The 27,353-nt window shown below is 49.1% G+C and overlaps 1 protein-coding gene across 1 annotated transcript in view; it reads left to right on the plus strand.

The window, feature by feature from the left end:
- The window catches only part of EIF3B (eukaryotic translation initiation factor 3 subunit B), a 265,490-nt gene that overhangs the window by 177,717 nt on the left and 60,420 nt on the right, over positions 1-27,353 (plus strand). The window contains exons 12-14 of the mRNA XM_086940624.1: positions 8,180-8,302; positions 8,730-8,808; positions 24,942-25,080. Coding sequence (XP_086796750.1) covers positions 8,180-8,302; positions 8,730-8,808; positions 24,942-25,080 — 341 coding nt within the window. The remainder of the gene's footprint in view (positions 1-8,179; positions 8,303-8,729; positions 8,809-24,941; positions 25,081-27,353) is intronic.

Below are 27,353 nucleotides of genomic sequence, written 5' to 3' on the forward strand. Positions count from 1 at the left end.
AGGGGTCCGTCACAGCAGACTCTGTTATTGCTGCAACGGCAAGGAGAAGGGCCAACGTCCCGACAACATCTGGGCCACCACCTGACAAGGAGAGCAGGAGGATGGACCTGACATGCAGAAAAATCGAAAGAAATGCTGCAATGCACTTGCGGATGGCAAACTCCAACGCCCTTCTGAACAGGCACCAATATCCACATTGGGACGAGGTGGGGCAATTGCTCAAACACCTCCCAGAGCAATTCCAGCAGAGAGCCACACACCTCGTAGAAGAGGATAAAAACATTGCAAACTCTTGCCTGAAGACGGCCTTGGACGGAGCAGAAACCTCCAGCAGACTGATGGCTATAGGAAGAGAGAAGGCAAGCCTGGCTCAAGATCTCAGGCTTCAAGACAGAGGTTCAGAACAACATCCTGAACACTCCATTCAACGGAGAATCGCTGTTCGGCGCCCCGGTTGATGAGAAGCTCACCCAACTGAAGAAGGATAACGAAACAGCAAGGTCCATGGGGCCCTGCAATTCAGAGGGATGAGAAGAAGCACTCCGGCAAGGGGGCCAAACGGAAGAGGTGGTAACCCGCCAGGAACATCGCACCAGGCGTTCCACTAGGGTCACCAGGGTGACAATCAGGGCCAGCAGAAGCAGACCTGGCACTACCAGTACAGGGGCCAGTCCTTTCGCGGGAGGGGAAACGGCCAAGGCCAGAGAAGGAGAGGCAGTGAGCAACCCTCCTCTAAGTGACTTCGCACGAAAGGATGTGCTCCCCCACTCAAGCCTTCCGGGGGAAAAGCACAGAAAAGCAAAGGGGAGAGGGTTACACGGACAAGAGACAAAGGAACATGTAACACCAGTAGGCCGCAGACTAAGATTTTTCCTCCAGGAATGGAGAAAAATAATCACAGACAAGTGGAGACCAAAGAAAAAAGGCACTCTGGAAGGGAGCTAACACTGCTCCGAGAAGAAGCTCAGGAACTCCTCCGAAAGAAAGCCATTGAACCGGTCCCATTCAGAGAAAGGAACAGGGGAGTGTACTCAAACTACTTCCTGGTACCAAAACTGGACGAAAGCCTAAGACCCATCCTGGACCTACGCTTCCTAAACAAACATATAAAGACTCAAAAATTCAAGATGACGTCCCTACAGGAGGTCATCCCACAAAGAAGAGACAGGGATTTCATGTCCACCGTGGACCTCAAAGATGCATACCTGCACATACCAGTGAACAGGCAGCACAAGCACATGCTAAGATTCACAGTAAACCAGGATCACTACCAATTCACAACTCTGGCTTTCGGGCTAAAGTCCGCTCCAAGGATGTTCACAAAATGCCTCGCAGCAGTGGCTGCACATCTACGAAGAGAGGGGATCCACGTGTACCCCTACCTCGACGATTGGCTGATAAAGGCGAACTCTCGCAAAACATGCGAGGAACATGCACAACGAGTCACAAACACGCTGATGGACCTGGGATTCTCCATACACTGGGGAAAATCCTCAATGGAGCCGGAGCAGGTGAAGATCTTCCTGGGGGCTCAGATCAATCCAATCCAATGCAGGGTGTTACCCAGCGAAAGGAGGACACTCAGCCTACTAAGGGAGACTCACTACTACCAGAAGGGGCAAGCTCTGACCGTGAGGACAGCGAGCAAGATCATGGGGATGACTACGTCATGCATACACCTGGTCCCCAATGTACGCCTACACATGAGGCCACTCCAAGAATGGCTGCAACAACAATGGTCACAAGCTACAGGAAGTTGGGAGGATCTAGTGGTTGTAACGCACGAAGTGCAGGAAGAGATGAGGTGGTGGACCAAGAAGAACATTACAGTAGGGAAGCCTCTAACTCCACCAACCCAACAGTGACCATCACTACAGACGCATCCCAGAAGGGATGGGGCGCACACATGAACAGGCTCAGAGTGAGCGGTCTGTGGGCACCAGCGGATGCGGTCAGACACATTAATTACCTGGAACTGAAGACCGGGTTACTCTCCCTGAAGGCCTTCCAGAAACAGCTGTACAAACTGAAGGTGTTGATACAAACGGACAACACAACAACAATGTTCTACATCAACAAGCAGGGAGGGACTCAGTCGTTCCCTCTGTCCAGCCTAGCGCAAGAAATATGGAGATAGGCAATTCCACTCAAAATAGATCTGCTGGCCATACACCTACCAGGGAAGGACAATGTGGAGGCGGATTGGCTCAGGAGGCAGACTTCAGCATCCCACGAGTGGGAACTCAACAATCAGGAAACAGAGACTATTCAGGAGAAGGGGCACCCCAACAATAGACCTGTTTGCAACACGCCAGAATGCAAAATGCCAGTCCTTTGCATCCAGACAACCAGAGGAACAATCCCAGGGGAATGCCCTATGGATAAGCTGGTCAAAAACATTTGCCTACGCTTTTCCCCCGATACCATTGATCCCCAGGGTGCTCAACAAGTGCAGGATACGCAACAGGACAATGATCCTGGTGACACCTCAATGAGCTAGGCAGACCTGGTATTCACAGATTATGTAGATAACGCAAGGTCCACCGCACAAGTTCTCAAAAAGAAAGGACCTACTCTCCATGCAAACGGAGAAATTCTACACCCAGAGCCAGAGGGCCTCAGCTTAGCGGCTTGGCTCCTGAGGACTTAGAGTTCGCACACCTAAAGCTCCCACAGAGCACCCTGCAGGTGTTGCGAGAGGCAAGGAGGCCCAGCACACGCAAATGCTATGGGGCAAAATGGAAAAGATTCACTCAATGGTGCAGCAAGAAAAAGCTGCAGAGGAAGCTGACCAAGGAATCAACGGTGCTAAGATACCTCACGCACCTACTGAAAGCCAAACTAAGCTCATCCTTGCTGAGGGTACACCTGGCAGCAATTGTGGCATTCACAAGGGGAGAGACTGGTAGAAGCTTCTTCACATCAAGGGTAGTAAAAAGATTCCTGGAAGGGGCTAAGAGAATAGCGCCACCTAAAAGGACGCTGCCGCCGGCTTGGAACCTGAATGTGGTGCTGACAGAGCTCATGAAAGCACCTTTCGAACCCATCCGCAAGTCATCACTGCAAATGCTGACAATGAAAGCAGCCTTTCTGGTAGCAATCACCTCGCTATGCAGGGTGAGCGAACTACAGGCGTTAACACTGCAAGAACCCTACATCCAGATACAGTGACAGGGTCGTGATGAGAACAGACCCGCACTTCATGCCAAAGGTGGTGTCAAGGTTCCACATGAATCGGAGTATTCAAATTCCTAGCTTCTACCAGAACCCCACGACAAGCGCCGAGAGGGCGCTCCACACTCAAGACGCAAGAAGGGCAGTAATGCACTACATTGAAAGGACGAAGGAACACAGGAAGACAAAACAGTTCTTCGTATCCTTCGCAAACAGTTACCTGGGTAAACCAGTGACTAAGAACACCATAGCTCGATGGATCGCACAAATGATACAATTCTGCCACAAGCTAGCGGGGCAGGAGCTAATAGGAGGGGCACAGGCCCACTCGACCAGGAAGAAAGGAGAAACAATTGCCTTTCTGGCCAACACACCAATTCAGGACATATGCCTGGCGGCAACATGGGCTTCAGTGCACACGTTCACTAAGCATTATTGCGTGGATGTACAGATGAACAAGGAAGCACAAGTAGGACAAAGAGTGCTTCAACATATATTCAACAACCAACGCTCATCTTCCACCCAGCCGCCACGAAAGTAACAAAACCGCTACAAAATCTATGCACAGCATAGTAAATCCAGAAAGATTCACGCTGCAAAACGAATAGTTTCTTACCTGTCGGTGTAGTTTTGCAGCTTGAAGATCTTTCTGGATTCACTAGCGAACCCACCCGCCTCCGCCAGAAAGATGAGGCAGGAAAAGAAGGTGGAAACACATGGAGTAGAAAGCAAGTTGAAGCTTACAAGATACGTGAAAAGAATTACGTTGGAAAAAGGATTAACAAACATAGCCATGGGTTCACTACAAGGACACAAGAGGAAAAAAAAATCTGAATATGGCGCCCAAGGGTGAAGCATGCCGACGTCACCGAAGGTATACCAAATGGTGGGACGTCGACGCCCACCTGGGCTACGAAAAAAAAAAAAAAGACTACGATTCCGGACCCAACCACCAGATTGCGGAATATGCACAGCATAGTGAATCCAGAAAGATCTTCAAGCTGCAAAACTACACCGACCTGTAAGAACTATTCGTTATGCTTTATTATAACTAAGTCACCCAATGTTATCCAATATGGAAATCGACTTTGGAGATTTTCCAATACCAGACTAGTTTATACATTGCCTGCTATTTAGAACCATGCACCATATCCTACGGGCACTTCAGATATGTTTTGGGAGGACTTGTAGGTAGTAAATAGGGGGGTTTGAGCTTTCAAAAGGGTTGATTTGACAGGTCGAATTTGACATTGCTTTAACTATCATGTGTCCACTTGCCATTTTAGTGGTGGCTCAACTAGTACTTGTGAGAAAGTGTCCTCTTTCTACATGGTTGCCCCTACTTTTTGCTGAACTGCTCATGTACTTTGAGTGTGCCCTGGGCATCTGCCAATCGGGTACCCAGGCCCTTTGTTTTCGCCCTAAAACTGCATTGAAGACCAAACCCAATTGGCACTCCCTGGCCACAGGTCAGCCCCTGGTAAATGGTACCACCAGGGAAGGCCTCTAAGGGCTGCAACACTTATAGTGCCACCCTTAGAGGCCCTGTACCTTTACACTCGCGCACTGCCTTTGCAGGCGTAGCGTTTTGGTGCAGAACAAAGTGAAGAGTCGGCATGGCACACATCCCGGTGTGCCATGCCTACAACCCACTTCCCTGGCATAGACCAGCAACCCCTCTAGCTGGGTGCACTATACCAGTGGTGGGGGTACTGGTGCATGAGCCATGTACCCCTTCTGTGTCTGAGCCAATTCTTAGACATTGTAAGTGCAGTAATGCCATTAAGAGGGTATGGTGCTGGGAGTTTGTCATTACGAGCTCCGCAGTACCAATATGATTTTGCTGAAAACTGTGAAGTTTGGTTTCGAACTTCTCAGCACATTTAGCCCACACTGATGCCAGTGTGGGATTTAATGAAAAATGCACCAAGAGGGCATCTTAGAGATGCCCCTTAAAAAACCACATAACACTAGTTTCCAGGCTGAGTGGCTGCTCACTAACTTCCACCACAGACATGTTTCTGGACCCCTGGGTCGAGACCCTGCTGCTCTCGGGGGTCTGAAACAGTTCACACCTGGCAAAGGTGCCAAGCCTCCTCTCTCCAGGATGCGCAGGGTCCATGAAGGCGAAGCTTCAAAGGCTTGCCACCTTTGGGAGCTTCTCCAGGCCTGTTGCTGCTTTCAGGAATTGGTCCCCACTGGTTCCTACCCCCACTTTGGGCAGGAGAATCAGCGGGGAAACCAAGTGAGGAAGAGAGGTGTGCCCACCTTTGCCAACCCCACCCCTCCGTTTGGGGAAGCGAGGTGAAGCACAACTCTGTCCCCACCATCTTCATCTTACAGATGGGGGGACCCAGCCAAAAAGGGTGAGCATATGCCCCCACCCCCCACTGGAGGGTGGCATAATAGGGGGTGTACCCACCTCAAGGAAGGGACCCATTGGTCCCAACCTTTACTTACCTGTAATGCCCCTAAACCTTGTATTTAGGTTCACCCCCGAACCTTTCCTCCTCAGACAAGAAACGACTACAAGAAGGACCAAAAAGCCAATTCATAACTAAGAGGAGGAAGCCCACTGACTTGGCCCCGCCCTATCCTGTCCCCACTTTGAACCTGCAGAAGCAAAACTCCAGTGTGTCCTGAAGCCAGCAACCACAAGAACCCAGAGGACCTGCCCTGCCTTCCAAATAAAAGACTTTGTCTCCTGAAAAAACTAGATTTGTTCATCCACAGACTCCAGCTCTGACAAAATCCGCAAGTCTGCACCGGACACCCACAGCTTGAGTTAGTGGCCCAACACCACATGGAGGTCTCCCCAGCGATCCTGACCCGAGATCCAGTGATCCCTGAGCTGCCTCCAGCTGACAGCTGCAGCCTCAATCCTGAGGGTCCCTCCCCCCTACCGCGACCAGGAGCTAGTAAGAAGATCGGACGCCCCGCTGCCTTGGGTGGCCCCACCGACCGTGTCCAGCCAACCCCCAGCATCACAACTTACCTCTACAAGTGGTGGTCGCTCCCAGAAGACCTTCGTCCCGAGCCTGCAGTGTGTTTGCAAAACGGAGAATCCCCATTTAAAGTAATAGGGCACCCGACGCCAAAACAGCACCCTGCACCCAGCCACCCTAGTGCCGTTGAGGGTGTATCTTTGGTACTAACTTGAACCCCCATTTGCCCTTAGCTAAAATCCTGGAGCTTTGCTCCCATAACCCTGTGGCCTACTCTAGAGCAGCCACCAACCGGAGGGCCCATATCCCGCATTGGATAACATTAGGCCTCAGCACTCTGCACCCTGCCGCCCTACTGCCGCTGAGGGTGCTTTGAGAGTGCATCCTCGGCCCTGGGAGACCCCTGAGTCTATCCCCAGAAAACCAACCCCCACAACAAAGTACTTACCTTTTAACCGATAACTCTATTTCCTCCCAATGACTGTTTTCTATGAAAAAGTTTCTAAGTGTGGAGTTGGAAAATCTATAAAAGTCTATGCAACTGTGTACAAATAACCAAAACACATTTACTTACCTTTTTACAGGAAATGTCCCAGTGCAGTAGCCAGGTATACTACACTGTGTTAGACAAGTAATCTGCAAAGTAATATACACGACCTCCTATTGAAAGTCATTACACAGTATATGTACAATATTTCAAGGTATTGCATTTCCAGTAATTCTACTCTAACCAAAGTATATATACACAACTGCAATTCATACTGTATTGTTACTGCAAGGTATAAATCACTTACCTGTGCCAGGCTTGCTTGGTTCTAAAAAAATATATAACTAAATAATATTTTTATAGAAAGCAAATTGGTTTGAGCTCAGTCTTTGAGTATGTGCAGTCATTTGCTGATTGAGTGTGTACAACAAATGTTTAACTCTACCCTCAGATAAAGCCTTACGGCTCACCCACACTACCACTTATAGAGAGTACGGTGTTATCTACTTTTACCTCTGCCTCCCTGGGGTTCCACTGGACTCTGCACACTATACCTAATTTTGGTGTAGTGTATACAGAGCATGCTTCCTACAGTGCTGCAGTCCAATAAAGGTACCTTATCTTGCAGTCCCTATGTACTTTGAGTAGCCTATAACAGGGACCTGCAGTCCTTTAACCTTTTCTATTGAGATAGCTTTTTACTTGCTATCTAGGCGGCAGACAGGCCTAGAGCCAAATCTTTAAGTGCCATTTTCTGCAGTCCACTAAAGGCACTTTAACCTGCAAGGGCGTAGGTTCTCTGATTACCCTTAACTAAGGGATCTACATGTAAGTTAACCTTGCCGATCAGGTAGTAGCCAATTTGTTCCCACTGGTAAAACCATGCAGGGGTCAGAGCACATACACTGCACCTGAGACATCAATGCCCCATTGTGCAACGTCATTACACCAGCACCTAAAGTCCTAAAAAAGTGGGTGCAAAAAATGAGTGAACCTGCAAACAGCCATCTTCCTAAACAAGCAGACACACATTATTGGGATTTATATTGTTTTGATTAATTTATTAGGATTTTTATTTTGATAAATATCAAGGGCCCGGTGGCTCTCCCAACAATAGTGTTACAAAACCATAATAAAATAAACATTGACAAAGCTAAAAGTCAAACAGCCAACACCAGACCATGGGCTTTTCCAATGGTTGTTTTGATTAATGTGAGAAAGCATGGTTGCCTACTGGATGCAACACCATTGCAATGGGCTAACTTATTTCAGCTTGCACAGTGGTGACTCACTAATCTAATTAGTTAGATTTTGCATCTTGCTTAGCATGGGCAACATGCATTTTAGACAGTGTTCTAGGATTCACTTTTTAGAAAATATTTATTTTATTGAAATAGGCTTGAGTATTAAACTTAGTTTGCTAGATAAGTGAATTCATTTCATAGGATTTTACGCTTTTTCCCCAGCATTGTAATATTTTTCTCAAGCTTATACTAGTTCTGCACTAAGAAGCAAGACGGAAATGGTGATGTTGCCATTAGTCCTCCATTTCACATGCTCCTTTGTTTTGCAGATGGCATCATTGCCTTTGCCTGGGAACCTAATGGAAGCAAGTTTGCTGTATTGCACGGAGAAGTCCCGAGAATATCAGTTACTTTCTACCATGTTAAAAACAATGGCAAGATCGAGCTCATCAGTAAGTAACGCGATTATTGAAACATGCTAGTGATTTGTACTTTCTTTTTAGAAATGCTATCAGATATGTACAGTAAGCTGTTTTGTAGATATCCATACCATTTTACAAGAACCTTTTTGATTTTAATGTCCTTAATCAAGCTTTGTTGGATCACTGCAAGAAGTTTTCAAATGTTTGACATTTGGCCTTTTATACCACTTGCATGTTATATGGAATTCTTCATACAGATAAGATAAATAGTTTATTTTTTATTTTTGTTTTTTTTATGAATAGATGTGATTCATGAAAGTGCCTTATGTTCTTGTATAAGACTGGTTGATTTTCAGAACGATAAGCATCTTTTTCGCCATCATCTTTTTGTACTTAATTTGGGAATGTTGTCTATATTTGTGTCTACATGTTTCTAAGAAAAATGTTTTTCTTTCAGAATCTTATGATAAGCAGCAGGCAAATACGATATTCTGGAGCCCACAGGGACAATTTTTGGTGCTCGCAGGTTTAAGAAGGTGAGTGTTTAAGTGGCCATTTGCCTATGACAATTGGCTTTCTATGGCAAAAAATTAAAATTGCTGGATCTTAACTCTCCCATATTAGGATTTAAAATGGTTCCGATATTTTACAAAGCAACTGATGACTGGTGTTCTACTGAGTCCTCCAATTTCTCTGGTGCTCGGTTTATAACCTTGATATAGCGTTTCCCTTCCCATTAGGAGGCATTAGTTTACATTGCAAATTACTAAAAAAAAACTGGGAAAGTTGTTTTATCATTAAGTTTCCATAAAATATGTACCATAGTAATCAGGTTGTCTGAAATTGCAGAGCCTTTTAAAATCAATATTTAAGCCTTTCAGTGTCTTCTCCCTCATGTCATTGAAATGTCTTGCATCCGCCATGTTAATGGTAGTTTTATGTCTTGGCTAATTTAGTTATCCATTAGCGGGCAGGTCATAATCTAGGTTAAGTATAAAGAAAATTGTAGAAACTGGCTCTGTATATGGTATACTGAAAGCGTACAAACGTATATTTACAGATCGTGCCTGTATCTGATGTGACATTTCCTGAAGATGGCATTTTTATGCTGAAACGCACATAAAAACCATCCTGGAGTTGCAGCCACTCTGACACAGATACATACCTATCAACCAAAAACCTGTATACAAGGTCCATCTATAGAAAAGGTTTTAATAAACACCATGATGCGAATATAAAATATCAGAACATGTATATAATGCCTTGACTTACGAATTTTCAGGTGTTGATCATACCCGTACAGGTATACATTATGACTGTTGCGTACGAATGATGAGACGGAGGTGGAGTGTATGCGGTTTGTTTGAATTTTAATGATGAAATATTGAATATACTATTATCAATAAATAACTATGTACAAGGCATATGAGCTGCAGATTGTACACTATGCATAGATTGCCATCTGGTGTTGGGCTTGGCTGCTTGCACTTTGTTGTTGTCTTGGAAGAGTCTTTTGTAGTCATTAGAACGGTGACTCCTCCCTTGGACGATAGTGCGCATGGGCATTGACTCAATCCTCAGATTGTTTTTTTCCGCTATTGGGTTTGGATGTAACTTTTGCGCTCCGGTTCGGCACCGTATTCTCCAAAACTTATCAACGCACAAACTATCTACAAATCGATGGTATTGTTTTCTATCAAGTGATCTTCGAGGCGCATCTCAGCTACTCGATTCCAGTCGTCGATGCTGGCCGCTGGGCCTATCTACGATGTTCGGGCCTACAGCTCATGGAATGGACTTCGTTAAAAAATGCCCCCAGTGTGGAGCGAAATTCCCACACAGTGACCATCACAAGGTCTGTAACCTATGTCTCTCGCCAGAGCACGACGAGAACAATTGCCAGGCCTGAGCCTCTTTTCGATCCAAGAATACATCTGTGATCGCCGGGCCAGACGACACATGGTGCAGCGAGCAGCTCCGGCACCAGAGGACATCTTCGATGAAGGCCCCGTTGTCCCGGAGAAGGATTGAGGACCTAGAAATCGTATCCGAAGCAGACAATCCAGACTCAGGCGACCACATCACTCCTGGTCAACGAATGAGTACAACTGCCCCAACTCCACCCGAAAAAAAGAAGGCCCTGGTCAAGATTTCGCCTGCTGGCCGCAGTAGAGACCGAAATCAAGCTTTAGAATACCCGCCCCGGGCCCGGCTCCAAAGATAAAAGAACAAGCCTTCCGGTAGTTCAGGACTGAGCAAACCTCACATCAGTGTACCACAGGCGCCTTCAGCACCGAAGACAGCAGAGCAACCTACTCCCAAAAAGAAATCGGCACCGGCCACCTCCATGCCGAAACAAAAACCATTGGATTCAAAACTAAAGCCTTCGGAACCGAAATAAAATTCCATCTCCATAGCCAAGCCAAAGGACCCCAAAGCACCCCCTAAAGCCTCAGAGCAGAAATCCAAACTCCGCTCGGACCCGAAGAAGTCTGCGCAGAAAGCGGTTACCTAAGAGGAAGAACTTTTTCGACCGGATCCTGTCGATCCAAAGCAGAAAACTCTGTATAGACCCCAAAACAGGACATGTGGCTGCTGTTCCACACAAAAGGAAGCTGAACACACCAGACATTCCTGCAGTGCCTGTGAAGAAAAGACTGTGCCACTTCACCCTCTTCTCCTGTTCTGCCTCCTGAACCTGTTCTTCCTCCTAAGCCTTTCCTTCCTCCTGAGCCTGTTCTTCCTCCTGAGCCTGTCTCAACTCCATAGCCTCCAAAACTTTCACCACCACCACAGAATGATAATAATTTTGGGGGTGGGGGAGGCAACAATGACCCAGATGACGACACAGACACCACAGGACGATTGGGACGATTATGATGACCTAATAGATCCCCCAGACCTCCCTGATCCCCAGCCATATCCAACAAAGCCATCTCCCCCAGATGACAATATTGGCTTTGGTCAGCTTGTGAATAGAGCTTCTATCTACCATGGTGTTCACATGCATTCAGACCCGGCAGAGGAGGACTTCCTTCTAGACACCTTCGAACAGTCACAGAAAACTGTCCAAATCCTGCCAATGCTAAAAGGGGTCATTAAACATGCTCCCTACATAGTCAAAGATCCGGTGAGAGCTAGAATTCTCAATCCCAGGATTGATGAAAAATATAAACCCGCCCCTGATGATCCCACCTACATCAAAGTGCAGCTACCCTTAGACTCACTAGTCGTAAGCATCGCTAGGAAACTCACCAACTCTCAAACCTTCGGTGACTAAGGAATCTAAGTTGTTAGATACCTCTGGCAAGATAGTTGCTGCCCAAGCAGCTAATCACCAGCTCATAGCCAACACACAAGCATTACTTGTTAGATACGATAGGGCTCACTATGACCAACTAGAAACCCTACCATTTACCTGATCAATACAAAACCCGGGCAAATGATTTAATTCAAATTAATAACGCATCAAGAAAGTGTTCCCTTGATGCAGCCGACACAGCCTCTAGGTCCATTAACACTAGTGTGCTACTCAGAAGACATGCCTGGTTACGCATTTCAGGCTTTAAACAGGAGGTACAGACAACTATCCTCAACCAGCCGTTCAATCAAGAACAACTTTTTGTACCGGCTGTAGACTCCACTCTAGAAAAGATGAAAAAGGACAGAGACTGCAAAATCCATGGGAGCATTACAGTCTCCATCCACACGTGGTTCCTTTTGTCACTCCTTCTATAGAAAAGCATCCAAAAACATTGGAGCAGACACCGCCTTCTCTTCCTACAAAAACACCACGCAAGCATCTCCCAGCAGAGGATATTTTAGAGGCGGATACAGGGGAAATAACAACAAAGGGAGAGGCCGAGGTAACAACAACACTTGCGCCTCCCCCACTAATAAACTGACTTCCCTCCAGACCATTCCACTCCGGTCGGAGGGAGACTCACAGTTCCTACCTGTCTGGGATTCGATCACAACAGACAAGTGGGTTAGACAAATTATCTAGTATGGTTACTGCCTGGAACTTAAAGCAACCCTGCCCCCTATACCACCCAAACAGCGTCCAATGTACACGGAACACCTCAAACTCTTAAAATAAGACATTCTCTCACTGCTTCAAAAGCAGGCAATAGAACTAGTTCCCATACAACCTCAGGGAACAGGAGTTTACTCGCTGTATTTCTTAATCTCCAAAAAGGACGGGACCCTAAGGCCAATACTGGACCTCAGATCCCTCAATCTCTATATACAGTCAGATCATTTTCATAAGATCACCCTCCAACAGGTCCTCCCACTACTTCAACAAGACAACTTCCTTGCCACACTAAATCTCAAGGACACCTACTTCCACATTCCCATACACCCTGCTCACAGGAAGTATCTAAGGTTCATAGTTTACGGACAACCCTTTAAGTTCAAAGTCCTTCCATTCGGGGTGACCACCGCACCCAGAGTGTTCCCAAAGTGCCTTGCGGTAGTAGCAGCACACTTAAGCAGACAACAAATCCATGTCTTTCTATATCTCGACAACTGGCTAATAAAAGCCAAGTCATTCAACCAGTGTGTTCATCACACTTCAAACCATCCAGCTGCTTCACAACTTGAGATTCACAGTAAACTACCCCAAGTCAAATCTTCAGCCCTCCCACATACATCAGTATCTAGGTGCCACAGTAGACCTCTCCAGAGCTCTGACATATCCCAACCCACCCAGGATAGCCAGTATGCAAACACTAATCACCAGATTTCAACCACAGCATTCCCTCCTAGCAAGGGTATTCATGCAGCTCATTGGAATGATGGCCTCTTGCATCTTTATCGTACCTCATACAAGACTTCAGATGCACCCCTTACAGGAATGCCTAGCACGTCAGTGGAACCAAGCTCAAGGAAAAATTACAGATCTGGTGTTTGTGGATAGCCGCACACATTGCTCTCTGCAGTGGTGGAACACACAAAACCTGTCCAAAGGGCGGCCGTTCCTGGAGCCTGTTTTTAAAAAATGTTTGTTTGAAAAAAAAATTGTTATTGATTTTCCAAGGTGAGAATATACAAACATTGCACAGACATTCCGTGCTAGCCCATTCAGCTTGAAGGAATCTGTAGGCAATAAATCATTACAAACCCTAATAAACATCCTTAGCCCTCCCCTCCCTCCTGAGTCTCAATTCACATTTGACGTGACCCCACAATACAATGCAGACTACACCCGATGGTGAACACAGGTGTCTTGACCAATTTCAGCGCAAACAGGGAGACCAATTATCAATATGCTTCCCCCCCAGCAGTGGTCCTGCAGGTCTCTTCAGACCAACTAATCGCGTCCAGAGATGTCCGTCTGCTCGCTCCGGGCCAGCAAAAAGTCTCTGAGGGGCCCAAATGTCCTTAGGACGCGACGTTCTAGAAAGTTCCTCTTCGTACAACGACAGCTGCTCATTACAATATGTCATATCAGTTAACCACTTAGCAGTAATCGGATCCCGTTTCCCATCCCACGTAAACAGTACTCTCCTCTAGGCCAGCAGCACTGCTATCTGGACAAAGCGACCCATTGCCCCACGTATCTCAGGTATGTACCCAAACAAGCAGATCAGCGGTGTGCACTTCAACCTATGTCCCGTCATCTCATACAACATGTCCAACAACCCTGTCCAATAACCCTGTCCAATATGTCTGTACCCTCCGGCAGCCCCATGCTAAGTGGACAAAGTCTACGCCCTTCCGCCCGCAGCGCTTGCAGCAGCTGGTGTCTCGAAGCCCAATTTTGTGTAACTTGACTGGTGTATGATGCGTCTGGTGCAAGAACTTTAGGTGTATAATGCGCAGATTGCTATTAGCTGAGAGTTTGCCTGTCAATCCGCAAATCCAGCACAACATATCTCCTGTGATCTGCGCGTCTAACGCCTCGTTCCACCTGTCCAGGCTCCTGTCTATCGGGTATACCGATTCCTCTCGCACGGTCTGATAGTTTAGTAAGTTGGTTTCTCCTAGTGGGTGCTGTTACCACCAATTGTAGTGATTTCGATACAGACGGTTCGTCCGGGAATGTGGTGTAGTGGTCTCTTAGTTCGAGGCATGTGGGCTGCTGAATTCATATCTGTGCATAGATCGCCGCCTAGTGTTGGGTCCGGATGATTGCACATTGTTGTCCAGGAAGAGTCTTCGAAGTATCACGAGATTTATTTATTTATTTATTTTTAAGGTTTTATATAGCGCGAACAAGATCCTTGCAGATATCAGAGCGCTTTACAGAAACAGGAGGTAGGGTAGACAAACTCTTGGAGACAATATAATATTCGGTAGTGAGTGGGTGGTAGGGTAGCAATCGCATAAGAGTAAACACACTAATAACAATCCGGAAACAAAAAATAGGAGCCGTGCAATGTCTTTGCTCCAGTGGCGATCAAATAAGATTATAGCACCCTAGCGGGTGAGTAAACGCACTGTTGAAAACAGTATAGTAGTCAGAAATAAGTGGATTGCAAATTAGTAGAGCAATCGGGTCATAGTATAAACCCTAATAAACAAACTGGAAACCAATAATATAGAATCCGTGCAATGACTTTGATCCAGTAGCAATCAAAAAAGAGTATAACACAGATAAACACGCAGGTAGCCGATAATATAGGGGCCGTGTAATGTCAATGTTCCAGTAGCAATAGTGTTCAGGTGAACTTAGCCATAAGGATGGCTTTTACCTCTTTTTTGAAGAGAACAGTGGAGGGGATAAGCCTAGTTTCTGGCGGGAGTGCATTCCAGATCCTAGGTGCCATTCCTGAGAAGGAGCGTTTGTATGTTTTTTCCTTCCGGAATCTACGAGGTTTCAGGAGGAGGTTTTTTTGCTTCTGTTGGATCTTGAGCCTCCTGATACAGTCAGCTTGTGAGTGAGGTAGTTGGGTGACTTGTGGTGTACGGCAGTGTGTGTGTCATACAGGCAATTTTCAGCTGAACTCTGGCTTCAAAAGGCAGCCAGTTCAGGGCTTTTAAGTCAGGGGATATATGCAAGTGTTTTCTTGAGCCAGTGATGAGTCTCGCGGCCGCTTTCAGAGAGGCTCTTAGTGGTGCCGTTGTTGTTAGGGGCAGCCCGCTGAGAGCCGCAATTCCATAGTCTATGCGAGGAATGACTAGGGCTTGTACAACAGTTTGGAAGTCTTTGGGTGGTAGGAAGGGTTTGAGTTTTCTCAGAGTGTTGATTTGGAAGTTGGCTCCTTTAGTTGCTTTGCTAATATGCTGCTGCATGTTGAGATTGGAGTCAAGTGTGATGCCAAGGGATTTCGCAGAGTCCACGATGGTGGGTTGGACATTGAGTGCGGTTAGATGAGTGAGCCAGGTTTGGGTGATGTCCTTTTTCGCAGGAGGTGAGATCAGAAGGAACTCAGTTTTCAGAGCTTTTAGTTTGAGGTGATTATCGGCCAGCCATGTTTGGGTGTTTCTTAGTGTGGCGTTCAAAAGCTTGATGTCTTCCGGGGATTGTAGCTTGAGGTAGAGTTGAGTGTCATCGGCGTACAATTGGAAGTGTACATTTGATGCTTGAAGCATCAAATTCATATCTGTGCATAGATCGCCGCCTAGTGTTGGGTCCGGATGATTGCACATTGTTGTCCTAGAAGAGTCTTCGAAGTATCACGAGATAGGTGGCTCCTCCCCTGGATTACAGTGCTCATGGGCATCGACTCCATCCTCAGATTGTTTTTTTCCGCCATTGGGTTCGGATGTCTTTAATTCCCTCTTGTCGGAATCAATAGAAAACTTTCTTGAGACCAAAAGGTCTTTAGTCTATACGTCGGTATTGTCTTGCATTCGGCATTACTTCGAGCTCGGTTCCGAGCCGGATTATCTACTCCCGCGTGCTCTCGGCGCGGAAGGCCCAGTCGACACTCCTGACCTATCGACCGTCCATCATGGACGAAGTCCATTCAAGAGATGTCCGGTCTGTAACTCTAAGTACCCCCACATCGACGTCCACCCGGTGTGCAACAAGTGTCTGTCGCCGGACCACGATGAGGAAAGTGTATGGCTTGTTCACGCTTCAGGTCCAAGAAGACGCTTAAGCTTCGACGAGCTGCGCGCCAGGAGGCCCAGCAATCTGCTCCGGTGCCTGTGGACATCTTCGATGCAGGGGATGTCGGACGAATCTATCCAGGACATTTCTGAATCACACCCTGCGTCGGACGTCGACGATGACTACGACGCAGATGCTGAGATGTTCCAGGGCGAAGAAGTCGTCAAGGAGGTAGGGGACGACGACGGGGCCCTCGGGCCATGAAGGATAGCTCGGATGAGGAGCTTCCTCAAACCGACTCTGTGCCGTGCCGATTTATGAGGCCCAGGTTGAGCGACCGCCTTCGGGCCTTACCCAAGATCTCGCTATGGGTTCCACGGCCCCGCCTTCGGGCTCGGCCACGGACATTGTAGCCGAGCCACTCCCTGGCAAAACTAAACCGAAAGAGAAACCTACGGTCTCGACGCCAGATACTGCGCAGGTGCCAGCCTCGAAACCGAAAGTGCGCATCGCTTTGGTCGGCTCCAAGGCCTCGGAGGCTTCGGCGCCGAAGAAGCCGAAAGTGGCTGTCGAGCCAAAGGCTCAAGTCAAGGGCGTCGAGACGAATTCTGCCGCGCCGAAGACTAAGGTGAAGGTGGTCGAGGCGGGCGCGCTGGCGCCGAAGACGATCGACACCGGCAAAAGCCTCGGCGACACGAAGAAGGCTGTCGGCGAGCCGAAGAAGACTCTCGGTGACCCGAAGAAGCGGCTCGATGACCCAAAGGTCCTCACAACCCCGCGTCCGCAGGACAAGGCCAATGGCGCCACGCCCCGAGGGTCGACTTCAAAAGTGGCCTCGAAGGATTCCATTGAACCGGCGCGCCCATCCGCCGCGTTCACCAAGAAGGTGACGGACTCACTGCAGCGCATCCGTGAAGGCACCGCGTCGGTCGATCCGAAGGATCCTCCGCCTGCGAAACCTGTGGAGAAACCACTTAAGGTGTCCACGCCGATCCACTTCACGTTGCCGCCTAAGACGGCGCCGAAGGCTTTCGCTCCTAAGGCGGTGGCCGGCGTGCCCGAAAAGATCTCTTCAGCGCCGAAGGCGTCATCGGTGGTCCACGGCCCGCGACCTCGACGACCCTCGGGGGGACGAGAGTCAGGAACACTTCATCGATGCCGAAACGGGCAGGCTTTCCCTCCTGAAACGGAAAATCACCCCAGAACCCTAACTGGAGTCTTACAAGATCCCTCTCAAGAAAAAGAAGGACTCTGCTTGCTCTCCCGTCTTGGTGGAACCCCTTTCCCCACAGACTCGTGATGTGTCGCCCACTTACTCAGATGTGGACGCTGGTGAGGGAGATGAGGAGGAGGAATACAGTTATCCTGTGTATACAGACCCTGAGGATACCAATGAACCCTGGGCAGCTGGTGGTGACCCTGGGGATCCTCAATCAGGACAAGACCCTCAACTTTTTTCTGCTAAAACGTCCCCTACAGAAGACTCTACAGCTTTCAATGCCCTCATTGAGCAGGCAACTAACAATCACAACGTCCAGCTACATACTGACCCTGTGGATGTAGATTTCCTCTTTGACACCTTTTCAGTCTCAGAAAAGACTGTCAAGACTCTGCCTATGCTGAAAGGTGTTTTAAAGCATGCTGCTGAGATCTTTAAAGAACCTACCAGGGCAAGGGTGATAAACCTAGAATTGACAAGAAATACAAGTCGGCGCCTACTGATCCTACCTACATCAAAGGACAGTTGCCTCAGGACTCCCTTGTCGTCTCGAATGCCCAGAAGAGGGCTAATTCTCAGACTACGGGTGATGCTCCTCCCCCAGACAAAGAATCCAAGGTCTTTGATGCTTCGGGGAAGAGGGTAGCAGCACAGGCAGCCAACATCTGGCGCATTTCTAACACACGAAGCGCTTCTGGCGCGCTATGACAGGGCACACTACGATACACTGGAGACCCTGTTGCAACACCTGCCTGATCAATACAAGGAAGGGGCTGAGATGCTGATTCAGGAAGGGAAGCTAATCTCTAACGCTTCAATTAAGTGCGCTCTGGACGCAGCTGATACCGCTGCCAGAGCTATAAACACTAGTGTTATGCTTCGGCGACATGCCTGGCTGAGAATCTCTGGATTTAAGCCAGAAATCCAAACCACCATCCTGAACCAAACGGTTAACCCAGATCACCTGTTTGGCCCAGAGGTTGACACCACCCTCAAAGATAAAAAAGGACACTGAGACTGCAAAATCCATGGGTGCCTTACAGTCCCAGCAGTTTCGGGGTGGGTCTTTTCGTCGCTCCAGCACTAGAGGCGTTTCCAGGGGCCAGCTCTCCCAGTCCACGCAATACTACAAGGGCAACACGCAGACCACTTACACCAACAAAAGTCGAGGTGGATATCGTGGCAACAGCGCCAAGGGCAGAGGACGTGGAAACAACAGCTCCAGATCCTCTGCCACCAGCAAACAGTGACGCCTTGTCACTGCCCCCCGACCATACAACACCGGTCGGGGGGAGACTCCAGCAGTTCCTGCCCGTCTGGAAGTCCATCACCACGGACAGGTGGGTCAGAAAACGTATCCAATACGGTTATTGTCTGGAGTTCACATCCACTCCACCCAACATGCCCCCAAGACACCGTCCTATGTCGGTCGCCATCATGCTGCAAAAAGGAGCAATAGAGCTCGTGCCACTGCAGGAGAGAGGCACAGGGGTATACTTCCTGTACTTCTTAATACCAAAAAAGGACGGGTCCCTCAGGCCCATCCTGGACCTCAGGCCACTCAACTACTACATCCTGTCGGAGCACTTATATATGCTGACCCTGCAGCAGGTGCTCCCGTTGCTCAGGCAGGGGGATTTTATCGCAACTTGAGACCTAGAGGATGCGTACTTTCACATTCCACTGCACCCTTCACACAGGAAATACCTCCGGTTCACCATCCAAAACCAGCACTACCAGTTCAAGGTTTTGCCTTTCGGTGTCACCACGGCACCCAGGGTGTTCACAAAGTGCCTGGCGACAGTGGCGGCGCATCTCCGGAGACGGAACGTCCACGTCTACCCCTATCTGGACGACTGGCTCATCCAAGCGAAGTCAGCCCAGCAGTGTGCCGCCCACATGTCCCACACCATTCACCTCCTGCACGATCTGGGATTCTCACTGAATTACCCAAAATCCCACCTCCAGCCCGCCCACGTACGGCAGCATCTGGGTGCGACCGTTAATACTCTGGCGGCCACAGCACAGCCGAATTCAGTGAGGGTCAGCAACATTCAATTGCTGATACAAAGATTCAGACCTCAACACTCGCTTCCAGCAAGAGTGTTCATGCAGTTGATAGGCATGATGGCCCCCTGCATTTCCATAGTCCCGCATGCGAGGCTACATATGCGTCTGCTTCAGGAGTGCTTGGCACGTCAGTGGGCTCAGGCTCACGGGCAGTTGAAAGACCTAGTGTTGGTGAGCGGTCGGGCATACAACTCTCTGCATTGGTGGAATCCACGAAACCTTTGCCAGGGCCGACCGTTCCAAGAGCCTGTGCCACAGATCATCCTGACAACGGACGCTTCTCTCCAGGGATGGGGAGCTCATGTACTCCATTACACTGTGCAGGGACTATGGACGCAACAGCAGAGGAAGATGCACATCAATGTTCTAGAACTGATGGCGATCTTCATGGCACTAAAAGCCTTCAAAGTACATCTGTGCAACAAGGTCGTGTTGATCCGGACGGACAACATGACGGCAATGTACTACATTCAGAAGCAGGGAGGAACACACTCTCCGCAGCTGTCATCTGGCTCAGAGCATGTGGAAGTGGGCCATTCAGAGGAACATCTTCCTCATGGCGGAACACCTCCGGGCAAGGACAATCAGATGGCGGACCTGCTCAGCAGGCACAGCCACCAAATGCACGAGTGGGAGATACATCCATCAGTACTCCAACCGTACTTCCAAAGGTGGGGTCATCCAGAGATCGACCTCTTCGCCACAAGGGAGAACGCAAAATGCCAAAGCTTCGCCGCCAGGTTCCCACACCCACAGTCGCAGGGCAATGCGATATGGATGAACTGGTCAGGGAAATTTGCGTACGCTTTTCCCCCAGCACCCTTGATACCGCTGGTGGCACGCAAGCTCAGGCAGCACTCGATAACTCTCATCCTGGTTGCTCCAACATGGGCTCGCCAATCATGGTACACCACGTTTCTGGAACTATCCGTGGTACCGCATCAGAGGCTATGTCTCACACCCAGCCTTCTGACGCAGAGCCATGGCGACATTCAGCATCCAGATCCGTAACAGCTCAACCTGGCGATCTGGCTCCTGAAGTCCTAGAGTTTGGCTACCTGCACTTGCCTTCCGACTGTATGGACATCATTCGGGAGGCGAGGAAGCCCACCACCATAGCATGCTATGCAGCAAAATGGAAGCGGTTTGTCATTTATTGTGCAGACCACAACATTAACCCGCTAGATGCTTCTATTCAGAATATCATCTGTTACCTTTTCCATCTGTGCAAATGTAATCTGGCCTATGCTTCCATTCGCATACATCTATCTGCAATGGCCGCTTATCTCCAGAATAGGCAGCACCTCTCCCTCTTCAGGGTGCCTACCATTAAGGCTTTTCTGGAAGGACTCAAGCGAGTCATTCCACCGTGTACTCCAGCTCCGGAGTGGAACCTCAATGTGGTCCTCACCCGGCTGATGGGTCCTCCCTTTGAGCCACTGCACTCCTGTGAGATTCAGTTTTTAACGTGGAAAGTGGCTTTCCTCATAGCGATTACATCGCTACGGAGAGTTAGTGAATTACAAGCCCTAACTATCCAAGAGCCATTTATTCAAATTCATTCTAACAGGGTGATGCTTTGCACTAACCCTAAATTTCTACCCAAAGTTGTGTCTCAATTCCAAATCAACCACACTATTGAATTGCCAGTTTTCTTCCAGAATCCTGAGTCATTGGCGGAGAGAATGCTCCAAACCCTTGACGTCAAAAGAGCCCTGATGTATTACATCGATAGGAATGGCTTTTTCTAGATTGGTACCACTCTGCGCCACAGCTCCTGTGTCTGATTCAGTCTCGTCCGATTGTGGTGGCTTACCATTTTTCCGAAGTTCAAAAGTCCACTTCGGTTGAGCCCTGTCTGGCTTGCCCATGTTTGGTCTCTTGGTGGGTCACTGTCACAGCCCAGGCCCCCAGTTGTGCCCGTCCCCTGACTGCACGTGTGGAGCTTCTCCAGCCGATGTGGTAGGAGTGGGGAATAGCAATGTCACTAATCCACTGTTCAGCAGGTGGCAACACAGTGTGGCAAGATGGAGTGCCCACTATGTCCTTCGGCTGCCACTCGTTCCCCCGCTGTCACCCCAGGTGGACACCAGCGTCTTCTCCGCAGCTACCCTCCGCTCGAGCAGCCACTCCCCCCGCCACCACCGGGGTTCGCGCTTAACCACTATCCCCGGTCCGGGCAGACGTCACAGGGGTCGCAAAGTCCGGCCCAGGGTCTCAACCTCTCTTTGACCGACACACTGGGATATGCTACCTAGCCACGGCCCCCTCCGCAGCCGGGCACTGTCCTGTATCCACTCCAAGCCCCCAGCGCCCTTGCCGGGCAACGCGAAACCCGACGGGCGCTCACTAGTCCACTGTGCTCTTCCTCCACTGGCGCCAACTTGTCACAGAAGCACGGTTCTGCAGCTCGCCAATCAGTCCCCCGCTGTTATGCGGTTATGCTCGTGGGTCTCACCCCAGAGGCTGTCTCAGGGGCTGTAACGTCAGTCCCAGGGCCTCAGTCACACGCAAGCCCAGCACTCTTTCCAGCCTCGGGGGGAGAGGGGGGGGGGGGGGGGCGAGATGAGCCGAGGCTCATCTCGCTCCTTCACAGCCGGGCACTTGCCTGCACACGCTCCCAGCAATCAGCGCTCCCGCCGGGCAGCGCGAAACTCGAGGGGCGCTCACCAGTCTCCTGTGGTCGTAACGTGCTGGAGCCCACGGAGCATACAAGCGCGACCCAACGGCGCACAAATCTGTCCTCCTCCAGTACCGTAATCTGTGCCAGGAAACATGCAGCAATTTCATAAGCACGGGGAGGAGTACACAGTCAACCTCGCAGTCCGCTGCGATTTGCGGCCCGGGCGGTCCGCCCGCCCCTGGTGCCAGGCACTCACCCTCTCGCTGCGGGACACCGGTGGCAGCACAGCGAGCCTCTTTATCCCTCACTCGGTCGGCGGCAGGTCGGCGCAGGCACCGCGGCGAACCCACACCCGCAGATACTTGCCGGCGGTACTAGCCTTCAGAAGTGCACCGCGCTTCTCCGCGCCTCTTGGCAGCTTCGGCCGTGTGAGAACCCTCAGAAGTTGTCGGGTGGTGTTCGCAGCTCGCCCCCTTTCAGTGGGGCCTCAGCAGACCCTCGAAATGCAGGATATTACAGGATATTTTGCAGTGGCCAGCGGAGCAGCCTTAAAGTGCTGCCATCTCGCCGCGTGCCAAGCCACGCCCCTCCTGGAGCCTGTTCCACAGATAATGCTAACAGCAGACTCATCACTCACCGGCTGGCGAGCCCATCTCCTAAACCACACCATTTAAAGCAAATGGACCACTCAACAGAAAGTGCTCCACATCAATCACCTATAATTACTGGCAATATTTCTTGCATTAAAATCATTCCAAGTACATCGACAGCACAAGACTGTCCTAGTTTGGGCGGATAACATGACAGTCAAGTATTACATTCAGAAACAAGGAGACACACATTCTTTGCAGCTGTCCCAGGACCCATAAGAAGCACCAACGTTCTCCTCCTAGTCCTACCCCTGCAAAAAAAGAAATCCACTCAGTCCTGCTCCTTTTCTGGCAATGCCCCAAACATCTGGAATGCCCTCCCAAAAGACCTACGATGCAACCCTTCCTACTCTAGCTTCAAAAAAGATCTCAAAATGCACCTCCTCAATAAATAATGGGGATCCTAACCAGCGCCCTGAACTCGCCCTTTCCCCTTCCACTTCTCTCGTCCTCACGTCTGTACTACCGTACCCCGGCCCCCTTCCCCCCCACCCCCGCCATCCATGGCGGAGAGTTTTATAAACTGTTTGGGGAACAGCTAGCTCCTATCCGGGCATGGGTCTGAATGTGGGTGCAAAAATCTTCACTAGCGTCTTGGTGCGCAGGATGGCCCCATATGTGCAGGGTTTGGTGGATGCTGACCAAACTGGCTTTGTCCAGGAAAGAGGCTGCAGTGACAACACCACAAGACTGTGCCATTTACTAGACAAAACTCAGCGTACGCAGGTCCCGGCTTTGGTGCTGACGACCGATGCTGGGAAAGCATTTGCCTGAGTGCACTGGCCTTATCTACACTGGGTGCTGGAAAAATTTGGATTTGGGCTGCTGCTCAGAGCTGGGTCCACTCCTTCTACTCTGCCCCTCAAGCGAACGTACAAGTTAATGGGATTAAGTCGCCTGCCTTCCCTATCACGAGAGGGACCAGTCAGGGTTACCCTCTGTCGCTGTTACTTATCAAGCTGTATATGGAACCATTCGCAGAAAGAAAACGGCTTAACCGGCTTATCTTTGGGATCAAAATGGGAGGCAGGGAATACAAGATAATGTTGTACGCTGATGATGTGCTCCTCACCCTTACAGACCCTGACTCCTCGCTAGCGGCAGTGTCTGTTGAAATGGAACACTTCTGAGTGGTCTCCGGCTTCAAGATCAATCCTCGGAAGTACTGCTCCTGGCCTTACCATCCCAGACATAGAGCGCACACGACTCCAGAGCATATACCCATATCGCCAGGCCTCAGGAGAACAATGCTTCATTCAAACACCGTCTAATACTGTTGGAAAAGGATAATTATCAGGATCTTTAGGGTAATGGTGCAGAGCCTCTCACTTAGGCGTCCGCCATCAACGCTGGCAAGCTCCGCCCCCCAGGTGATGGCTATATTTAATGTGACTTGGAAGTTGAACATAGACGTCATGTGTCTTGATTGATAAGTCTAAACTTTGGAGGACAGATCCAGAAGGTGGGATCATTTGGCTTGTACTACTTTCTTCTCTTGTGCAGACTGGAAAATCTTTCTTTTTATCACCCAGGAGAAGTTTGCATCACAAATTTGGCCTTGAGGCTAAAATGTGACCATTTCTTAGATAACTGTTGCTTGTTACATTGGCTGCGGATCAGACTGGTCTACTTTAAATTAAGGTCCTCTCTCAGCATATAGTATTTCATACTCGTCCAAGGTTACTCTAGGAGGTTCTTGTCCCATTTGGCATCCCACTTTAGGTCTGTGTGCTGTTATGCCTTGGCCAATAGTGTGCTTTATAACTCAAAAAATGAGTAACTTTTTTGGCGAAAGGCAACAATAGGGGCATGTCTGAATTGAATTGAACACCATGCCAATGTAAAGATGTGTGTTTAGTCTACCCTATAATATTGGGATTTACTGTAAATGTGTTTTGTTTGAAGGTATTTTCATGATAAAATTAAGTCTGTTTTGTGGTTCTGAGAAAATAAATTTCAAGCAGAGCAATTAGTGGTTCTCTGAGACGGATTATACTGTTTGACTATTGGCCTAGTAAATGTGATCTGTACCCAAGATGTTTACAAATTGAGCGTGGGATTGTTCTACTATTTGTGATGCACCATGTATTACTTTGTATTCTCAGTATGAATGGTGCCTTGGCATTTGTGGACACATCGGACTGCACACTCATGAACATTGCTGAACACTATACTGCATCTGATGTAGAGTGGGATCCAACTGGTCGGTTTGTTGTGACCTCTGTCTCCTGGTGGAGCCACAAGGTAAGGCAAGCATTAATGTTGTTGAAGTATCCATAAAACAAAAATGCCGAAGGTTGATATTGTTAGTGCTTGCACTGTTCAGTATATAATAATGTTTATTTGTCAAGAATTTGTTTGTAAATGTTGTTAGACGTAAGTTCCACACACTGATGGCAGTACAGGGTGGGCTGTCTTGAGACTGTTTGCTCAGTCTCGGGTATCATATTTTCCAGATAGAATTACCTAGTCTTGTGAACCCTACCAGGTGCCAGACTCAATTAAAAAAAACTTTGTAGTAGTTATTGATTTCTCCAAGAACTCATTTATTATGCATGAACCGCTATTGTATTGGGGTAGAACTAGTTAGAGAAGCATCATACCAGTACTCACTTTTTAGCCTGTGCTATTTATGTATATGTAAATGAATGTGTTGTTGCTAAAAGACAATGCTATTGCAGTATTCTTTCTTTCTACAGCTTACCCTGTATATAATATATCTTGCATACTGTCTTACGAATGTAACAGCTCATTTCTCTTACACTAGAAACCAGACTGTTCAATAAATCCTTTTATTGAAACGCCCGTCTATTCCTTTGTGCAACTCTGAAGAAACTAAGCATGCACGATTAGCTGAGTGAAACTGTTATCTATTGTTGCCACGATTCTGAGACTTGTTCCAATTCTAAAAGGGAAACAAAGTTGTCATGTTTATGCGGTTGCCAGAAATTACTCCCTTCTTGTTTACAAGGAGTTTCTAGTGGCCTCTGAGTTAGCTGGTACAAAGTAAATGAAGTTTAATGTACTCGATAAGGGCATACTGACCTCAGTCCTATGCCAAACCTATAGGGATTATTATTCCAATGTGCAGAGCCTATTAGGGAAATAGGAACTACAATACAAGGCTGAGTCTTCGGATTGAGGCTGCAGTTGTCGAGGTAGAGTCCAGCAGGGGTCAGGCCACAGTGGACTCTGGGTCGTAATCACTGGGAAACCTTTGTAGTACCGGTGGGCCACTTAGAATTAGGCCATGGCCGTCTGGTGTGGAGGTGGGTCTGAAGGCAGTATCTGAAAGAGACACGTTAGTGATAGATTCCTTACCTTAGAATATCCGCAGGCGTCAGACTGGATCTGGAAAGTTTTTCGTCAGCAGTACCCCTGCTCGTCAGTAGGTGGCGTTGTGCGGCTCCGCGTGCTTCGCTGGCGTAAGCGCCGAGATGACATCACGAAGACTACTTAGGCGCCACCCATGCGCCCTGACGTCAGTTCTTTCTTTTTTTCCGTGCCAGCAAGCACAGATCCGGTTAGAGCATGTACCCTAGTCACTGTTTGACTAACTTTTTTGAGACTTTAGTCTCTTCTCTTTTGAGTCTTTGACTTTAGTGCCAAGTAGGGATGCCTGGATTTAAATCCTGTGGGTCCTGTCGCTGTACGTTGTCGGTGGCCGACCCCCAAGACCTTTGTGTCTACTGTCTGGAACGCGACCATGACTCTCGGTCATGTCCCAACTGTTCGGCGATGGCTATGAAGGCTTTGCGGGAGCGGTCCCGAAAGCTGCTGGAGCCCCGGCAGTAGTCTCCGTGCCGTTCGAGATCCAGGGGTCGCTCAAGGGACCGTCCGCGGAGCCCTCATCGCTCCACGGGGTATAAGTCTTCGCCTTCTGTATCGGGTAAGAGACGTCACAAAAAGAAGTCGAAGAAGTGTGTTCGCTCTCTGACATCTCCCTGTCTTTGGATGCGGACGAAAGAGCCAGGGGCTCTTCCCCCTGCAGCTCCATTGGAGAATAGGAGTCCGGCGGCCTACTCTCCTTATTCTGGTCCGTCGGCGAGTCCGGCCCAGGTGCAAGAGTTTCTTGTTGCCATGGACCACCTTTTCAGTCCTAGGGCTCCCGCTGGTGCGCCTTCGGCTCTGACGCCAACGGCTCAGACGCCGCAAGGTCCTCCGCTTGTGGCTCCGACCCCGGAGCCCCAGGGCCCTCTGTCTGTAGCTCCAGCCCCGGCGCCCCCTGCGGCTCCGTTCCCGGCGCCGGTGTGTACTCCGTTCGTTCTGCCTTTGCCCAAGTTTCCGGGTAATGTAGCCTCGACTTGGGACCCAAATTGGGACATGGAGTCGGATCAGCGCCATTTCCGACGCCGTTGGAACATTTGTTTACCCCTGTACCTCCCCCGCTGCTGCCGCCTGTGCCTCGGGCTGTGGAGAAGGGGGATGACTGGCAGTGGTCTGAGGACCCTCTTGCATGGCAGTGCGAGTCCGAACATGAGTGGGCGGAGGAATCGGAGGATGCAGGTGGGTTGACT

This window comes from Lissotriton vulgaris, chromosome 10 (assembly GCF_964263255.1).
Source record: "Lissotriton vulgaris chromosome 10, aLisVul1.2, whole genome shotgun sequence".
Lineage (NCBI taxonomy): Eukaryota > Metazoa > Chordata > Amphibia > Caudata > Salamandridae > Lissotriton > Lissotriton vulgaris.